The sequence below is a fragment of the Haliotis cracherodii genome, unplaced genomic scaffold (assembly GCF_022045235.1).
Source record: "Haliotis cracherodii isolate W230 unplaced genomic scaffold, xgHalCrac1.p SCAF_7, whole genome shotgun sequence".
NCBI lineage: Eukaryota > Metazoa > Mollusca > Gastropoda > Lepetellida > Haliotidae > Haliotis > Haliotis cracherodii.
Genome location: NW_027266330.1, coordinates 2118069 through 2138245, shown reverse-complemented (window position 1 = coordinate 2138245; position 20177 = coordinate 2118069). Strand labels below are relative to the sequence as shown.

Here is a 20177-nt window from a genome sequence, read left to right as displayed (position 1 = left end):
TACTATTCAAACATGAAATGGGGGCACGTGTGGCCCAGTCGTCGAAAGCGCCTCAATTTGTGCGACCCTTTGTCCACGCCAGATACCTATGATCGTGGGTTCGAATGTCGGTTGACCCCGATAATGTTTTAAAGTTTGTCAACACCAAGGTCGATGCTTTCACCAAAGTGGTAAACGTCTAAGACCTGCATCAATTCGGAAATTCCTCCCACATTAAGTTTACACGCCGTGATATAACTGAAATACTGTTCAAAACGGTGCTAAACAAAACTCACCCACTCAAACATAAAATATATGTGAAACTTTTATTCTAACTATGATGATAGTCGTTTACGCCTTGGTATGGTCAAGTATTTGTTTCCATGTTTCTCTGTATAAAGACCTCACTGAACACATCACCAACGTATAATGCCATCTGGAACTATGAGGTTGTGAGTGAGGTGAGGTGAAATTGGGTTTAACGTCGCGTCCACTAATGCCGATTTATAGCTGACTGAGATACCATGCCGCAGTTTAACATGAATACCCCACTCAGACACAGAATACTGACTCCGAGCCGACCAATCATTGTTTTAGCCCCTTAATACCGAGCGCAATACAGGGTAACAACAAGTACCATCTTTTAACGTCTCCGTGCGGACGCTCTACCACTAGACCACGGAGGCGGTCCGGTCGTGAGTGAAGGGCATTATCAGATTAACAATTTTAAGCGGTCAAAGACATAGATCCTTAATCCTTGTGAGAAAGTGCTGGGAACACTGCCTGTCATGAAGGTTTTACAAAGTTTGTCACCTTGATGTCATCTCTGTCCATGTATATATAGTATTTCATTTATGATATGTCACAATCTGATAAAGTGATTATTCACCATCACATGTGGGGACACAGGTGGTCCACTGTGCAGAGTTCTAGAATCATGGGTTTGAATCCAGGTTCACCAGTACCCTGATTGTATTTCTAGGTTTGTCGGCACCATACCTTGCTAAAAGTGATAAACGCCTAAGACCTGCATCTTCTTCATGTATCAAACCATCACGCAAATACTGAAATACTGTTCAAACCGGTGGTAAACGTAACTCACACACACATTTCCTTATGTAAACTTCAATTTAAAGGGGAACTTTCAGTAGCGATGGGAAACCACCTGGAAAGACGGGAATAAGTTTTTTATATGTAATGGCATCGATTGATAGCAACAGTCACGTGTATGAGAACACCATTCTTGTAGATTGTATGTTTAACACCGCCTCATATTCCCGTGTTTTTCAGGTAAACAATTGGCTTGCCTTTGCATGCATTTGTGATGGGTGCCACCGTTTTTGCAGGATACACTCCCCTTTTCGGGAAAACACATGGAATCATCACTCTTTGAAAGCTCATGATATAGTCAGAATAGTACAGATGATTCTTTTAGCAGAGATTTCTAGGAACGGTTTTGTCGAATTATTTGCATCCATTCTCTACACACATACATTCATGCACTCATTCAGGGGAGTAAAAAACAAACGCTAAAAAACAAAGTTGCTGCTTGGACTGTCATATGACAGTGTATAGACAATTGCTCGCTTTGAACAGCACAAGGGAGATTACTCCGTCAGGTTCACATACACTAAACACATGTGCCGGGTGCGGGATACACCAGTGATCGTCAGTCACTGTCCTGGTTGTCTGTGTATAAACTGTGAGCGGTACAAGGGAGACTACTCCGTCAGGTCCAGATACACTAAACCTCTAAGATTGCATTGATAACACCGGCTGCGGGATACACCAGTGATCACCACTGTCCTGTTGTTTGTGTTTAAACTGTGAGCGGTACAAGGGGACTACTTGTCAAGACAAGCACTGCACCAGGGAGACAACTCCTTTAGTCACACTTCCCGGGGTTACAGTAGGACGCTTACAATACCCATGTGAAGGGCTACATGAGTATTTGTTATTCCACGCCTAATGGAGCCCTAGACACATAGTGTCAGTGTTTCGTTATTTTGCCCGGACTACATGTACGTGTGGTGCATAATTTCTCTTTGAGCTACGAGGACGTCCGCATTAAAGGAACCAGTAACACTGGTGTCATTGTGTCACTAGTGTGACTTCCCACAGTTTCGTATCATGTACCATGTGTGTGTGTGGACTGTTACTGGTCGTGCACGGTTCAAAGGGAGACTACCCTGTCAGTTTCATGTACCCCCCAGACTGGAACCGAATTGTGCACTGTCGTCAGTTACATAGTAACACGGTCAAAATGTGTGAATAAACTATCGAGTCCCTGCACGGTGTAGCAGAGACGTCTCCGTCAGGTTCCCGTTCACTACATTGACAGTTGTCAGCTCATTTACAACACATGCTAGGTGGGGGTTACACCTTTACAAAGAGGTCAGCCGACAGCTCTCTGGCTCATTCATGACCAACTCGTGTCACTCCGAGACTTCAGCTGAATGACGATTCCCGCCCCTCTTATCTGGAAAGATTTCCTATTGCCATACGGCCATTAGAACTATGATGAGCCCAATAGTAATACACATTACAGTAGCACTCCCAGTATTGCTGTTTTGAAGAGAATTAAAGCTCTTTGATATATTGAGGCAATAGTAAACAAATTTGAAAAGAAAACTAACGTAACTATTCATAAATGTCCATCTTATATTTTCAAATATGCAATTCAATAATACGACTTCAAAGTTAAAAATGAGTTTACAGTTAAAACAAATGTTTGGTAGTGTAAAATAACTTCCTCAAATTTCATTGAAATTCAAGAATCGCAAATGTGATTTCATTTTGTTTGAATGGGCAATTAAAGTGTGTATAATTTATTTCAGTTACAGTAAGCCCTAATACACGTATATGTTTGTCAATACAAGATCAAAAGTAAGTATCCATTTAAGTTATTTAAAATCATTACTTTTATTACATTCATTTTCCATAAAACTATTAGGTCAGTATTTAATAGCTACGTTTAATATTAAATACATATAGAATATAGCAATGGGCAAGATCAAAGCAATAATCCTGAAGCTGGCTGGCTTCCATTTGCCCATGTGCTATTTCCATTCGTTTACCTATCAGTGCTCCGAAACGTGTTCCTCATAATAAAGAAGTTGACATCCATAAAATCCCCTCCATCATGCGTATGTGGAAATTCTCAAATAAAATTGATCACGAACTGTAAAAATAAACAGTTGAGCCATACTGAAGATGTATATCACTCTAACCATTTTGTCCTCAGCAATTGCCACAGCTTAATACCCATAAAATGTCAACACGATGATACAGATAAGTATATGTGAACATTGTTATTCGTCTAGTTATGTTTACAAGATAAACTGAATTTGGGTAACATGACTGACTGGACTCCGTTACAGGTTTTATGCATATCATTCGTAAACATCAACAGTTTTGATGAACAGGAACGTCTTTGCACCTTGTATTATTGAATGCCATGATGCCATCTTTCGCAATACGAGTATAATTAAATATATTTAGACCACGGAAAGCATCGTGCAACGGAATCTGCTTGAAACGTGGATGCTTCCAGTTCCATGAAGCATGCTTTGCAGACGCCTAATTGGTGCTCGACCCCTAACACTGACAGCCAATCGACTTTATCGATTTTCACAAGTTTCACAAGTTTTAAATACATCTCTCTCCAAGGGCGACAACTCCGAACCCCCTTTAAGACACCGGCAATGATGAGCAACTCACCAGTGAACGAACTGGATATATATCTTCAGCGGTCTGATATTACAAGGTTCTGTATTTCTGCTATGATCGGAAGTCACCTGACCATTTCATTTTACGAAAAATTACATCAAACAAATTAATGATGATGTTATGAGGTTTCGCAATTATAGTCTTCAATATGTCTTGAAACATCACATAACTTATTTTCCAAATTTCATTTCCCAAACTCAGCTCCAATTCGCTAAGACCTTCGTGGATTCCTCTTAATTAGGCAATCCAGAAAACTAGACACGTTTGTGTTGTCTCGGCAAGCTCACCATTATCACCGTTTGACAGGGGATAAGTAGAATCGCTGAAGAAGGAATCCAAGTAGGTCTAGTTATTTGTAGTGTCAGCATAACGAGGCTGTGAATCTACCGGACCTGCTGATTATTATTGTTTTTAGTAACTGATACTTATTGTTACAATGTAGCTGAAATGGGATATTAATCATAAACACGATATGTGTACTAATGGATGCTCAAGAGACACAAAAGTATTTTCCGTACACAGAACTTCCAAAGAGGTGTCTGCTAAAGTCTATGCTATCGTCCAAAAACAGAAACGTGTGACGTGCACAGACACGTCGACATCTTCAACAATAGTCATCCCGTATCTACAGAGTCGTCGGCGACAAGGGAATCGTTGCCTACCATATGCGTCTGTGCAGGCCAACAATTCTTTGACAACAGTGGGACGTTTACCAAGTCAGATTTGTGTAGGGGTATAACAATTGTGCTGCGAGATATGTATTCGGTTCAATTGTAAAACGTAACAGAATGATGAAATACAAAGATATGATTTGCGTTTGCCTGCTATTTTATTTGATGGGATATTTCAAACTAATTGAGAAAGTATTTGTATTTTCTGACTAAATCTGGACCATCCTAAACTATCTCTTGCAACTTTGTTTTAATTATATTTATTTCTCTAGAAATGTACCTCGAATGTAGAGATATTAGAATTGAAGATGTAGTGGTGATGCCTATATTGGCCGCTGATCATGAGTGATTCCTGAAACATCTGATGCTATACATTTATCTAATACCGTACCAGCACCTCTGATACCATCCGACAATTACCAGATGACATCAATGCCATGCCATACCGACACCATATTTATATTCTAATTGCGGTCACATATACACGTACATTAAAATCATAGGTTTATGCTAGGTTTTGTTTTATATCATCTTGATGTGATATTGTAGATAATTCACTATGTTGATATCTTGTTTACAGAGACAATATAGAAAGGAATATATTCTTTTTTGACAGTGCTTTATTTATGTAGCTGTGTCAAATAAACAAATAGCCAATTTGTATTGTTGTCATATTCGTTTTGTATTTCGGGCTTCTTATTGTTACTTGACGTTGAACAGATCTCACAAATACATCTTTGACAGTGTTTCTGGCAGTAAAACATATCTCATGAGTACAACCAGCATGCTTATTACAAGGTGTTCAAGGTTTCATTTCATTGGTTGGTTGGCTGAGTGAATGTATGGTTTAGTAGACGACCTTCTGGTCACTCTGCGTTGCTCTCCAAGTAAGAACACTCATTTGATCGTCAGAGTCTTTGTCGATGTTTCTACTGTCACATTGTGGCTTAATTACATTTTGTTATATGGCAGAGTAATGTATTGTTAAATAGTGATTGTAACTGTGTTACATTGTTTCTGTTGTGATTCAGTAGAAGTTGTATTTGGTCCATGATTAGTTGTTAGGAATGTAGTACCATTTAATGAAACCAATAGTGAGAAAGTTTCAATATTCAGATGCTAGTGTGATTCATAAACTTCCGGACCAGCGTGCAGAATGTTCTGGAAAGTGTTTGGGCTATTTTATTGGAGAGGGAGCATCCCGATCAGATCTCGCACATTTCATCTCACATTACATCAACAGCGGTTGCATGAAGATCACTTAGCACCCCGGATTCCCAGTCTAGGCCAGTTTCGGAAGATTGACCACTGTGGCAGATAGGTAAATATTATGTTCACTGACCATTTGATATCACCACTGCCATCATATTTTGTATTGCATTCTGCCTTAGAAATTGCCGTACAGTAATTTGTATTCATTTGTAAACCCAGTGAATCTTGTGATACATTTGTTGATTGTATATCGGTTGTTTGTTGGTTCCACACTAAATTCTGCTACCTACAGTTTTCTGATGTATCATATTGTTTCAGTTTGGGAATCGACGCATAACAATTTAAATGGGGTTCCTATCTGTAGGCTGTTTAAGGTTTGACGTTTATAAATTGCTTTGTTCGGTTATGTGGTTGAGTGGTATTCTCAGGATATGTTCATGAAGTATTGCAATTTTGGTATCATTTCTATTTAGAAAGTAAATTTCGAAATTTGTAATTGTGTAATATTGACGTGTTGGTTGATCTAGTCATATTTATATGTAGTATTTATGGGTATTTTTACTTGTTCAGGTACTGCCATTCTGCTAGTCTCGATGGCAACAATGGACATTAGCCATTTTCTCAGCGATAGAGTGAAGCTAACATTTGTTATTTCATGTAAATATTAAAAGATAGGTGCCCATAAAAACGCTTTAATTAAACCGCAAACAACCCCACGGCTGAAAGAAAATCAACGTCAGACATGTTAATGTTCATCGAAACACAATACCATGCCTTTGGAGACATTATATACAGCAGGACAACACTCGTGACTTGCATCAGGACGGTCGTCTACGTGTGACAACCATATTATGTTGGTGCATCTACGGCATTGATAACAAACTGCCACACTGATAGCTCGGATAATTCCTGGGGCGAGACCTATAAGAGGCAGAACCGTACGCAGCCGGTTGAGGGAGAACATATGTGCTTCCATGTCACAGTCAGGCATGCCTAGCTTGTTGTGGACAGCATTTGAGGTTCAGAAGACAAGACTGAGACAGTAAGCTGTTCACAGATGATTTCAGGTTTCATCTGCAAGGGTCTACAGGTGTCCAGAACAGGGAACGTTTTAGCGACGCTTGAGTCGTCAGTTTATGGGTGAATTGTAATGATACGGAGTAGCATCACAACTCATGGGAGAATACAACTCATCATTGTTAATGGCAACTGGGAGGACATCGTTCAAGATCATATTCTACCCTTGGTGCAAATGCAGGGACTGGCGTCACGTGGTAGCAAGATAATGTCCACCCACATGTTGCACTTATTGCAACCTATTGAGGCAGCATAACCTTGCTGTGCTGCCATGGCCGACTGTTTCTCCAGACCTCTCCCCCACAGAGCATGTCTAGGTTTATATGGATCGATGCCTTCGACAGGACTAGTACCAGAATTAGCCGGTAAAACTAGCTCTGTTTGGCCATCTATGGTTCACATTAGAACAACATCCCCCATTCTGTTTTCAATCATCTGGTGTCTTCAGTGCGCCGCCGCTGCCTCGACTGTATCAACGCAAAAGGTGGCCACACCCGCTATTGACACTGTTATTTAAGTTGGTAAACTAACCAACTAACTAACTTTTAGGGCGTGTCCTTCTTTCTCCTACTACCAGGTATGGGTTTTGCCAATGGATTTGTTACGAAAATTCATGGATAAGACAAATAACCAAACAGGACATTATTATCAATTACATTTACACAACTGAACACGCGTGAGTATGGTGTTACGCCTTATATGTGTCATATATGTCAGTTTGCTGATTTCTTTGACACATTTACACATTTCACTCAATTTCTGACATAAAATTGTTTGCAGCACTCGTCCCATTTACATTATCCGAAAGTCAAACTCACCCCTTCCTGTTTGATCAATGAGAAATGTGATTTGACCTTTTGCCTATGATTGCACCGTTCCCAATCGGCAATAGATTAAAATGAAGACTAAAAATATATGTGTAATTGTTTTATTCATGCTAAAGCAGAAAAGACATAAGTTCGACACTACAACATCATGCAAATATGTATTGAATCATTTGTTTAAAACATGCAGTCAATTTGAGCAAATGAATAAAATGTCATACATGTATGTATCAGAAAATGCATCTGTGAAGGCATCACATGTTCTGTAAGTCATGGTCGTCAATGGCAGCCAGAAGTTGCAGAGGACCTCAGTGGCTTGGACAACTGATGCTATTGCCCAGAAAGTACTTGCGTAAGGTGAGGATTTGTGAGACAAATGTTTCAATACAAAAATACCAGGTAATACATGTATCTGAATGGCATAATAATATACACAATTAACTTTAAGGTTATTCATAATGTTACAAATTCGATTAAAAAAGTAACCTGTTATAGACTGGATAAAAATTAATTTCTTCTGAAACACAGTCGATGGGTGTACAAACCCTAAAAGAAGAAGTTATGGACCTCTGTAAAGCATTACTATATCAAGCGAATGTGTTCATAATGGTTTGTTGGCGAGGAACCTACGTCGTCTGACACATATCCGCATTAAACAATCATCTCGTTCTATAAGTACCACAAATGTTGAAATCATGCTTAGAAATATATAAAGTAATAGGGAATGTACTGGAGCTATATGTTTTATCACAGATCGTCAAAGTGAAACAGCAAAATACTCAGAGAAAAGGATATATATCTAGTACCAATCAATAGATATTCCTTGAAATCCGTGTCACCCATCACATACATTGTGGGGGGCACGGGTGGCCCAGTCGTCTAAGGCGCCGCGATTCGCTGTGCAGAGTTGCGTCCCTTGGGCACGCCAGAAACCTATGATTGTGGGTTCGAATCCTGGTTCGCCCCAATTATGTTTCTAGGTTTGTCAGCACCATACCCGTGTTCGTGGGTTTCACCGAAGTAGTAAACGTCTGAGACCTGCATCACTTCGGGCTTTCCTCCCACATTAAGCTGACACGCCGTGATATAACTGGAATACTGTTAAAAGCGGCGTTAAACCCAACTCACTCACTCACTCCCTAAATGACATTTTAATCATCCTTTTGTTCTCCAAATGGGGTAAATCTCATAAACGGTGATTGAAAAGCAGGTCAAAACGGCCTCAACAGTTAAAGTCGAAACGGTCATAGAAAGAGTCCCAACGGCCACAAACATTAAAAAGACAACAAACTACTGGAAGCTCAGTCTCACAGGAGCGCCGTGTTGCTGCCTCAAAGCACATATTAACGGACTTGACTGATGGTGGATGGGGTAATAGACAAAGGTGGTTCCTGGAGACAGACTACGTGTCTGTCTTTAGGAAGCTGGGCATAATTGCAAAGAACAAGGGGCAAGAACATCACAGCCCACTCACAGTGGACGTTCATTGATCATTATGGTGGCTATTCTAACATTTTTACCTCTGGCCGTTATGACTTTTTAAAGCCCATTTGATTGTGGGCCATGTTGACTCACGGGGTTTGAGTTTTGAGGCCATATTTTTACTACAACCTTAAGAAGTATCCCCAGTATTTCATATAATATATCTATGGTTTCACAGAATATCCAAGGGATTTTATATTTACATCTTCCGATTATATTGTGATACGTGAATGTCCCTTGCTAGATATGTATTTTGCATTTGAACACAACATAGGCAAGGAAATGTGCGGAATGATGTAACATCAAATGACAGAGGTAATGTTTATTTCAGAGGTTCGTTTAGCTGTAGTTTAGTGGTTCACGTACCAGGCTACAGAGGTGCTGATAATTCACAATGGTTGTACGAATCTTTGTTGCAAGTACGCCACGACGCCAGGAAGAGATGCTTTATGCTCGTTTCCAAAGGTTCACGTAAAGTATGACTTGATACACACAATTGTTGATAAATGTTGTTTCAGATTCATTGGTCTTTTTATAAGTCGGATAAAACATGGGTTTTTATGAACCCAAATCCGAATGGTAAAATATATGGTATAAAAATCCTTGTTATATGTAAAATTATATCTCATAAATAATGGGTGTTTAAACATCCCCAGCTTTGATTGTTTCTTTTTTTATTATTGCCTGGACGTCTGTGTGGTATCAGGGAGACAACTCTTCCACACTATTCATTTTCCTTTAATACCATTGGTGCTGATGTGTCTAACTGGAAACTTTTGCCTCATATTGTTCACAATCTCTATCACTGTCAATCTGACTGTCCAAAGCAACATGCACGTGACCAGCTTGTTCTGGTACACACTAAATGCATTTAATGACAATTCTGTTACGTTGTGCAACATCAACATAGGAACATCTACAATGAAACAAGCAGCTTAAAACTTTACACATTAAAGCTAGATGCATGAACAGCAAGCTTCAACTGCATGGGAATACTTAATCTTAATCTGTCATTACAAAATGCCAGACTACGTTGTTGTATTTTCTAAAAACATATTTATACATTGGTCTACAAGCTATGGTGTCAAATGATCTCCAAGTTCATATGTGATCTTCAATACTGTCAGAGGCATTATCATTGCAAAGTATCGTGATGGAAATGACACATAAATATATTGTATGTGTAGGAAAGTAGTACTGTAATGGGAATAATAGTTTCCGCTTTTGTTTTGTAGTTCATTTGGCCCTCTAGTTGTGAAGTTACCCTCATGTCAAAGGCATGTGCCCACTGAGAGCATGACAATGTTGTATGGCATGTGTCACAATCTGGATGACTGGGCCAAATACACAAAGGCATTGCCAGACTGTTGGAATTACACCAGGCATGCTGCAGGCTGTGCTCCAGTACCTGGGCTTTTGTGTTCTAGCTGGCTGGCATTCTTGTTGGTAGCATTTCTAACGAAATATATCTTTGCATCTGAAATCCCCGAACGACTCTCCACGTCTGTGCACAAAGGATTTCTCTAAACGTTTTTTCCTACTGTTCAGTGTTTACCTTTCTTGATCTGTGTCACTCTGTACTACTTCAGTTCATTCAGAGAGAGCTACAGACTATCACGGACTCCATGCTTGTTTTCTTAGCTAACATTCTGGGCTGGTACCACAAGCCATACCTTGGGGGCTATTATTGTTATTGGGTGAAGAATAATCTATTCAAAACTGTATGTTTCATAAGAATGTTTCAAGTGTTTTTCGTTTGACCTCCGCCATCAACATGTGGCTGAAGTATGGAACATCAAAACAACTTTCCAATTGACCAGTGGACCATTATCCAGCTCTCTTCCCACGTAGTTGGTATGTTTGACAGTTTCAACAATTCAAAAAGGGTACTCTCAGCTGTCCTTCTCCTTTCACTTACTGAGACCACCACGCGACACAAGAAGGTTGCACACGTCACCTCCTTTTCTTGACAGCATGGTTGCTGTTTCATTTTGTTTGTTCCTGGCGTTGATATCCACAGTATCCAGCGAGAGTACATACTTCACTATGTCAATGTGCCTTCCCTCACAGGCCAGATGAAGGATGGTGTTTCTGTCATCATCCTCTGTTAATGCATCAGCTCTTTCAGTCACCAGTAAATGAAATATTTGCTTATGTCCAAGCCTTGCTGCCACCATCAGTGGTGTCCTGCTACATTGACCTTGTTTGTTTATGTCCACCTTGCCCAGCTTGAGGACATGCCTAACAACATCCACATGTCCCCCCTGACAGGCGGAATGGAGGACGTTGTCACCGGCATCATCAAATAGTGTCAGATCAGCTCCTTCTTTCACAAGTAGATTAACTACCTTTTCATTTCCCCGATATGCTGCTGCCATCAATGGTGTCCTGCCGGACTGTCCTCTACCATTGATGTCTACATCGTCATGCGAGATGATGTACTTTACAATCTTCACATTCCCACCCCAACAGGCCAGTAGAAGGATGTTGTTTCCATCTTTGTCAATCTCTGATGGCAGCCCCCCTTTACTCACAAGTAAGTCAAAGATTTGCCTTTGCCCCTCCCGAGCTGCGCACATCAACGGGGTTCTCTCATCCCGCCCCTTACTGTTGATGTCCACCATGTTCTCTGAGACAACATATTTCACCATTGCCACATGCCCTCCATAAAAGGCCCAGTGAAGGATACTGTTACTGGCATCATCCACAAGTTTCAGATCAGCTTCTTTTCTCATGAGCAAGTCCAGCACTTCTCTGTGTCCCCTTCTTGCTGCCCACATCAATGGTGTCATCCCGCCACAGCCTTTCTTGTTGATGTCCTCCAGACTCTGATCCAGGATGTCTTTGACTGCCTTTAGTTTCCCCTCCCTGCAGGCAACGATGAGGTCAGTGTCCACTGCAACACAAAGGACTATTGCTGGTCATATGTATCACACATTTTACAAAAAAGCAACATGCTATATATCAAACAGGTATATCATGCGACTTGCATGTTATATTTATACAAATATAGATTGTTGAACGCAAATAACATCAGCACCTTATATCAGAATTGGTAAGTGAACAAATGCTATTCATCGTCCCAGTCGGCAATATTATTACCTATGCATAAAGAATCAGAGTGACAACTATCCACAAGACTGTTTGGCAAGTCGGATAACGTCAACATTCCAATAGTCAATGTTAATTGAGCAATATTCCAGCAGTACCAGCCTTTTGTGGCGACATTTCACAACTTTTGAGTTACAATCGAGCATACTCCTTTAGGCAAGATTTCATATTGCTCAAAAGTTGTTTGATCAGGGTCAGGGGGCCAAGGTGGGGCAGTATATCTGTTTGCATATCTGTTGATAGTCATTCATAAACACGTGCTTTTGATATAGTCGAAATTGTACCAGTCCATTACATTTTGAAAGAAAAGGGCTGAGAAGTTTCAGTTGTCAGTATGGGGGGAAATGCAAAGAGCTAATCAAAGTCAAAACCTAAAGTATCACATGAACGGAATAAGTGTTGAGCACCGCTACAAACTCATTACTTGGTCATCTTTGTTCCAATTGGAATGCAATTAATTCCAGTTTGAACAGAGATGACCCAATAATGGCCTCAAATAGCAGCGGCTACAGTGAAAATTGGATTTGAGTCTCTTGAACAAATTGGTCATCATTGGAGTGAATAAGTATATAAAGTTTCAGCATTGTTTCAGTGGTGTCTGAAGTGAAGGTGTTTACTTTGGACCACACACCACTGGCATCGGGCAATCAGGCCTTGACGTGAGCTCACTTTCAGTCAGGTGAGCTAACGTTACATAAATACGTGTGTCTGTGTTCCTACCTCGTCCAGGGCTAAGCAGTTCTCCACTCTCCACGTCGTCCGAGGCTGAAAATGAGAGAAGACCTTTACATGTTCCTAATATATCATAATATTAGACAATAATTCAATAAATCACAGCTCATTACTACCTCCATGGTGTTACAACTAAAGCGTGGAATAAGTTCAGTTATTAACATATGTTTCTAATTTTCAATCCTATGGATTTTTGTAACCAAGAACAGAACTCTTCCCCCTGGACCTTCAAACGTCTGAGACCTGCATCACTTTAGGCTTTCCTCCCACGTCCAGTTGACATGTTGGGAGTAAACTGAAACTATTTTATTCTCTATATTTACTACCTCATTGTTAGCAAACAATGAAAGATGTTAGGACTCTAATGTGTGTTGGTATGTGTAATCACTGATATCTTTCAACTACTGATTTAATACTTACCCTGATTAGATCTGAAACAGAATAACACATAACATTAGTAATATGACAATCAACACAATTCATGAAATTATCATTAATCAATTCCTGTTGGGGTTACTGCTTATTATGGCACAGTTGATAATAAAGCTTGCTTTTTATTTGTGCAGCGGAAAATGGTCACAAACTATACGTCACAAGCATGCAATACTCATATCTCCCTCCAATATGATATGTGCAACTGTCATTAGCCCCTGTGAACTATGATCACTGGAACATTTAGTAAATGGCCTAATTGCCAAACACTCAACAATTATTACTTATGTTTCTTGCCATCTGCAGTTTAAGATAGAACACGTAAACTGTATTTGTGATGAGTTGTGTTATTACTTAAACAATAATCAGAGATGTAAGGGAGTTCTTTCTTTACTTAGAGATCAATGAAAGGTGTACTGAGAAGTACAGCACCAATGATCTGATGATCTGAGTTGTCGAATGGAATATGGAATGCCACCGCACGGCATGATCAGTAAACAAGTCCAATGTAGCTCAAAATATTTTTCTGCACATTATAGAAATCTCAAAATTTTAGTTTTTCACTCAGATCACAGTTGAAATCCCCAGTAACTAGGACATGTTCACATTCTGATCCTGAAGTTTCTGCATGAAATCAGTAATTGAATGTGACAACCATGTCCACGACACTTTTGGAGGAACTTCCAACAAACAATGCAGAACTTGCCAACAAGAACGGAAATGTATTCAATACTGTGAGATGACGTTACATCAAAAAGCTTGACACTGTTCTTGAAACACATACACAGCAATACCACGTGTAGTGTCTCCTGTATAGATTTGATGTCCTTGGAGGTCTCTTTCACTGTAATCATTGATGTGAGTTTCTGTGAAACACAAAACCTGAACCACCAAAAGTCACCAGTTCATCACTAGTCCTATCTATGTGCCATGTTATGTGAAGAAATGTTGTACGGTTTTCACGATCTGCTCCGGAAGCGTGCACTACCGCCAATTTCAGTCAAAGTCAAAGTCGTTGCCATGGAAACTCGACAAATATATTTTTTCAAAATCCCACACTATCAAAAGGCACCAGCACACCACTAGACATATCCATGTGCCAAGTTTGGTTAAAATATCTCTCATGGTGTTTGAGTTCAGTTCCGGAAACAAAACGAGACCGACGGACGGACAGACGGAAGGACGGAAAGACAGCACCCATACTTGTATCCCTCTTCCACTTCGTGGCGGGGGATAATAATGCGACTGTTTTCTCCAATGAAATCCTACTAAATCAAGTCGAACATGCCTAATATGTCCTGTAAGAATCAACTTAGTTGAAGATAATCTAGTATTGTGCCGATTCAACCAGTTTACAGACTAGGGAAGTAATATACACTGAGTGCACATACTAAAAGACGTTTATGGTGCCAAGCAGGAGAAGTAACACACACAATACGCACACACTGAAAGCCATGGTATTTGGTATCAAGCACAAGTTATTGTCTTATCATTGAAAGGAAACCTAATCATGAATGAAATATTATCATACTTTCTGTGTCTTATGAAGAGTACAGCCATGATGATGAGGATGATGATGGCGATCACAGGGACAAGTATGGCGACCAGTGGTGGTGAGGCAGGTTCTTGTGACTGTTTTGCCCTTTGTTTTGGACCATTCTCTGTAACATAATACACTTGTCTCTACTCTACTAAACAATGCTAGAGTTTGGAAGTGAAATACAGTCAGTAAAGTGCTATAACTGAGCATCTTGATCCATGTGGCCTTCACCCTTCACCCCTTGACCCCATGAACTACCTATTGTCCTATCATTCACACAGTATGCCTTGTGCCACGTTTATTTAGTTAAAATGAAAGAATTTTATGTTTTGCTGAGGATGGAAGTTCCCCCCTTATGTGTGTATATAGCAACATTCCAGCCATATGAATACATCATTTAAATAATCTAGTTTCAACCAGACAGTGATGTGGAGTACGATGACACACAATAAGAGCTATGATATATGGTCTCTGACACAATCAACCATTCACCGAGCCTGACCACTAAACAAATAAGATGACGCTCATGACCATTATTGCTTGGGACCTGTTCTAACCTGGAATACATATGGGGTCATTATTATACATGTACGAAAATAAATTCTCTCGCTTTAAGTAATTTAATGTTATGTTCAATTATCATTGCTATGTGTACTGGTTAACTGACAGGCTCGGGTTTGCTTTCAGCAAAACCCTAATGCAAAAATATTCAAAGTTTTTTAAGTTGTGTAATTCTGTCTTTAATACTCTTCCATGATTCAACTAACATGAGTGGCAGTCTACGATGTGAAATGGTGGTCTATGAAACATGTGACAGCTTTGAATAAAATATGAAGTGTCCGCATTTATACAGTTCTTGTTTTAGTGATAAGTAAATGCCAGATCATAGACAGCATGTGCATAATCAACAATGTCCAAATGGAGATAAAGTAAGTAAGTAACATGTTTCTCTGTTTGTCATCCATTGCCATGTGCATGTAATTTACAGTATTCTGTGTGTTATAATTACACAATACAGCTATGGCAGTGGACAAAGTGCTTTGCATCTTCGGTTTCCATAGCAAAGATTGACAAGAGCTTGCCGAACACACCCGGAAAGAGCTAGCTTCCCTTGACAGGTTAAAATTAATGTTCTTGTCAGGTTGAATGGGGCATTCAGCAACAATTGCGTCCTCATGTACATTTTTTCTTCTGGCGCATTGTACCGAACTAAAGGAAAGTTAAAATGTCTTGTCGAGGAAATAATCGAAGCTTGTTGAAATAATGTTGAAGACCATAGTTCATAACAAAAGTCTATGGCCAATGTGACACCATTTGAGTTGGGGTGAGCTTTAAGTAACAAAATTCCTAACCCATTTTTGAAACTTTGCAATGACAGTAATCAATGAATTAAATGCCATTATCTGATGATTCCCAGCCCCCAGCTGTACATACCATGGTGGATCTCACAGAAGTCCCCTGTGTTGTTGCCTTCACACGGCCGAGTACAGTGACCTGTCTGTTGACTACAGATGTGCCGCGGGCAGTTCTTGTTACAGGGTACATGGCACTGATCGCTGTACCAGCCCGGGATGCATCCTTCAGAACACTTGCCACTGTGTCTGTCACAGTGAACATCCTTGCCGGAATACGGAAAACAGTGAAGGTTGCAGTTCAGTTGACAGCCTTCTCCATATCTGCCCACGGGACACTCCTGGCTCAGTACAGTCACAACTGAAAAGGAGAAACGGGTACTCTTAAACATATTGATGGAATAACCAATGCATTTGTTTGCTCTTTCACATGTTACACAAAGCAATGCATTTGAGTCGTCATGTTATAGAAACTAGTGCCGCATGGCTTTGTAGCTTACACGAATGTTTCTGGAACGTTTACTTGAGATTACCAAAAAGATATAGACATTAAGAAGGATAGGCAAACATAAGGTAGAGAAGCTTCTATGCCAGATAACAACATGACTATTTCATTTTAATACATGTGTAAATCACACCATAATTGCAAACTGACTTTTTTAGCATTACCTCTCTTGGGTATTTCAGGTTAGATGTGCTCCCCAGCTACCTATCCCGGCTTTAAAGGGGACTTAATGTATCAGATGGACAACCTACACTGTTGGTAGAGGGGACTTTATGTATAAACTTGACAATGTATACTGGTTACAAGAGGGGACCTAGTGGTTCTGGTGGATCACCTCTGCTTGTATACCAAGTGCACGGATCATTACTCCTCAAGTACTGGATAATCTGGTACACAGTGCTGCACTGAACAACAAACACTCAGCCTTAAAGTACTTCTGCAATTTCTATTTACAAATAAGGGCCAGATTTCTAAGAGACTTTGCTGGAATGATATTGTCAAATGATAAACTTTACTTGTCTTTTGTTTTCAGGGAAAATGTTGAAAATGCGAAAGTTTACAAACTATGACAGGGTGGACTGACAAATGGAATGTTCAGGTGAAGTTCACGTACAATAGAATCGAAATATGTGTACATTAACATTTTCAGTGCACTTCCAATGATATTGGCTTTCTTTTTTGACAAATTACCGTTACACGCACCTCTGAAGATAAATATGGAACTATATATCTATGGCCGCCACTTTTAGTTCTCATTTACTTAGTTCAATTAAAAGAATCACTATTAATTACATACATTTCAGGACATAAACCAAACCATGAAGCATTATCTATATATACATCACAAGGGCATAACTACATGTAGCTGTCAGTATTGATGTCAAACGCATAAACGTACCCAGTAGAAACAACAGCAGACCCCTGTCCAACATGGTCTGTGTCAGCATCACCCCTTCTGGAAGAGACGAGAAACAAACAACTGTGATTAACGAAAGTGTCAGGCTCTGATATTGTCAGGTCAATTTACAAAGGTAGTTAATTTTAAAACTAATTTTAGAGGGTAGATTAAAGCTGTTTTTGCCATATCAAATCATTTGGTAGATTGTCATCCCTGCCTCTCCAACAAACACCGGGTCTCACATCAGCTTGTTGTCCCCAAGAAGCCATGGATGAGGAACACCACCAGGTGTGTTCCCTTTTGCCTTGACGTGCTGAAATACACCATACATACAAACTAGTCATGCTTCACGGATTTACATCTGACAACAGTAATGGTACACATGTGCCTTCAACAGTTTGTTTAAGATATGAACCTGAAAAATATAATGACCCATTCTGGGTTTAGATAAGAATTGGAGCAAAAGCTAATGACGGATTCATTGTGTTCCTTTCAGTTATGAATTATGTCGCAAGGTGAATTATTGGAACTCATTCTCTGTGTTGTCGTTTGTTAATTCTGAGTATTTTATGTCCACTTCACATTTCACCACTTGGAAAGTGAGTGAGTCAGTGACCTAGGTTTTACGACGTTTTCAGCACATTTCCTGCAATATCACCTTTCACCTAATTTGGGTATTGATTGGATTTATCTGATCATCAAACTATGTGTGTCAAGCGTCTAGAACTAAAATTGATAATGATAATTGATAAAAATACAATGATAGGTGATATCTGCTGGAAGGTATTGTCCATTAGTCCAGGAAGATCAGTTTGTGATGGTCATCGTCATGTGACCTTTGTCCGTGATTGACTGTGAAGGTTATTGTTTTAGAAACAAGCTTGTATGAAACTTACTTCATATGAACTGATTTGATCCGTTATTAATTCGAACTACTTATACTGATAAGGAATTTTGAAATATTAAGTTTGGTAAAGTGCCATCAGTATACGTCAAAGTTATTGTCTGAAAATGTCATGTTTGGGTATGTTTCACTGACCAAATTACATATTTATCCACTTTCAGAAAAAAGATAACTACATGAGGAACATACTGTAAATCCAATATCATTATGTTATTAGGGGGAGGGGGGTTAAATATACAATCTAAAATGTAATTAAAGAGATATTGTAATCTTTTCTTGTTCAATTTCAGTAAATTATTGTTAGATACAAATAACAAGTCAGGACATCCGATGCAAATATTATGGGAGTATTTACGACAAGGAGAAGAAACAATAAGTCATGATTGTTTGTGTTCCTGATAAGTGATCAACAGCCAATACAGTTACTTGACTTAGTAGAATGCAATGTGTAACTTGTAAGCTTTGAAATGTGAGAGTTTATGTAACCTTCATTAGAGTTACCTCCACTCTTACTCCATTACATAGATCCACACCAACATACATACATACATACATACATACATACATACATACATACATACATACATACATACATACATACATACATACATACATACATACATTTATGCTTTCACACATGCATGTGCGCGCACGCACGAACGCATGAACACATAAATGCATGCAAACATAAATCAATCCATCCATGCATGCATACACACATGCATATACACATGCATGGAAGGGCATCATAGTTAATGTATCGTAACAATTACAGCAGACGTTGACACTGGTGACTCACTAGTATATATTTATCCTTCGTGTTTTCCCCTGAAAGAAAAAATGAAATCATTTGAATATGCGAAAATAGAAATCGTATCAATACAAAAACAAATTTCATGAATACTAAAACTCCCACTAGATATGTGCACCCTGCTCACACAGAGGGACAGGATAGCCGAAGGTGATCTCGTAAACACTTATAGCAACAACAACTTCCCCCGAAAGCCCAGAGCTGAAACACACAACGCAAATGTCACCGTGTCCTTTCACTTTCACTTTGCTGACACAGTGGTCAGACTCTAGCTGAGCGACATCGTATAGTCATGTACTACTGGTCACTGAAACAGACTTTCTGTAGCAGGGATTCGAAGTATGTATGTATCAGCGACCTGTAGACGTCCGATAGACGGAATGAGTAAGATTCTCGTCCCACTCCACATCGGCCACCTTGATCCGTGGAAATCCCACTCGATGTTAGTATCAGGGCGAGTAGACTACGTAATCCAATATCAATGGTTAGTGAAAAATATGAAATAATCAAAGCTAACTTACAAGACAAATGTCTGATGTGTGTGACGTCTTTCCCCGTCCTGACATGTCGCGAATCAACACTCGATCTATGTGTGATTAAAAATACCCTACTTTCGTTACTGTGAAACAGGGGAGACAATTCACATTATGTATTTTCGTGTGAGAATGACAGAGCTGTGGAGATGCAGGTCAATACATTAAAGTAACGAATGTGTACAATGTCTTTGTGTGTACATAATTTGTGCGTGGGTAGTATCTCACAATGAAATCCTCCTATTGTTTGTCATTGTTCTCAAAGGTGTAACTTGCACAGCTAATTATGTTGATCCGAAGCAAAGGCGTCTGAACCGAATGTGAAGAAACATAGTTAAGGGACTTGTCACTTTAATGGGGAACGTGTGTGGGGTGGTGTTGGTCA

The 20177-nt window shown here is 39.6% G+C and overlaps 1 protein-coding gene across 1 annotated transcript; it reads right to left on the bottom strand.

Annotated features, from left to right (window-relative positions):
• Positions 1-8790: 8790 nt before the first annotated feature.
• Positions 8791-17595, bottom strand: LOC139448333 (serine/threonine-protein phosphatase 6 regulatory ankyrin repeat subunit B-like). The gene is made up of 6 exons (XM_071229879.1): positions 17545-17595; positions 16224-16502; positions 14781-14910; positions 13238-13248; positions 12806-12850; positions 8791-11870 (listed from the first exon to the last, which is right to left on the bottom strand). Exons 1-6 carry the CDS (start codon positions 17591-17593, stop codon positions 10885-10887), a joined length of 1500 nt encoding a protein of 499 aa, XP_071085980.1. The 5' UTR covers positions 17594-17595; the 3' UTR covers positions 8791-10884.
• Between the last annotated feature and the right edge of the window lie 2582 nt (positions 17596-20177).

Coding starts and splice junctions, on each gene's coding strand:
- LOC139448333 (XM_071229879.1), bottom strand. CDS start 17,593: ATGCTGACACAGACCATGTTGGACAGGGGTCTGCTGTTGTTTCTACTG. Junction 16,503..17,544: donor TCTGCTGTTGTTTCTACTGG/GTACGTTTATGC, acceptor TCTCCTTTTCAG/TTGTGACTGTACTGAGCCAG. Junction 11,871..12,805: donor ACTGCTTAGCCCTGGACGAG/GTAGGAACACAG, acceptor TTTGTGTTGCAG/TGGACACTGACCTCATCGTT.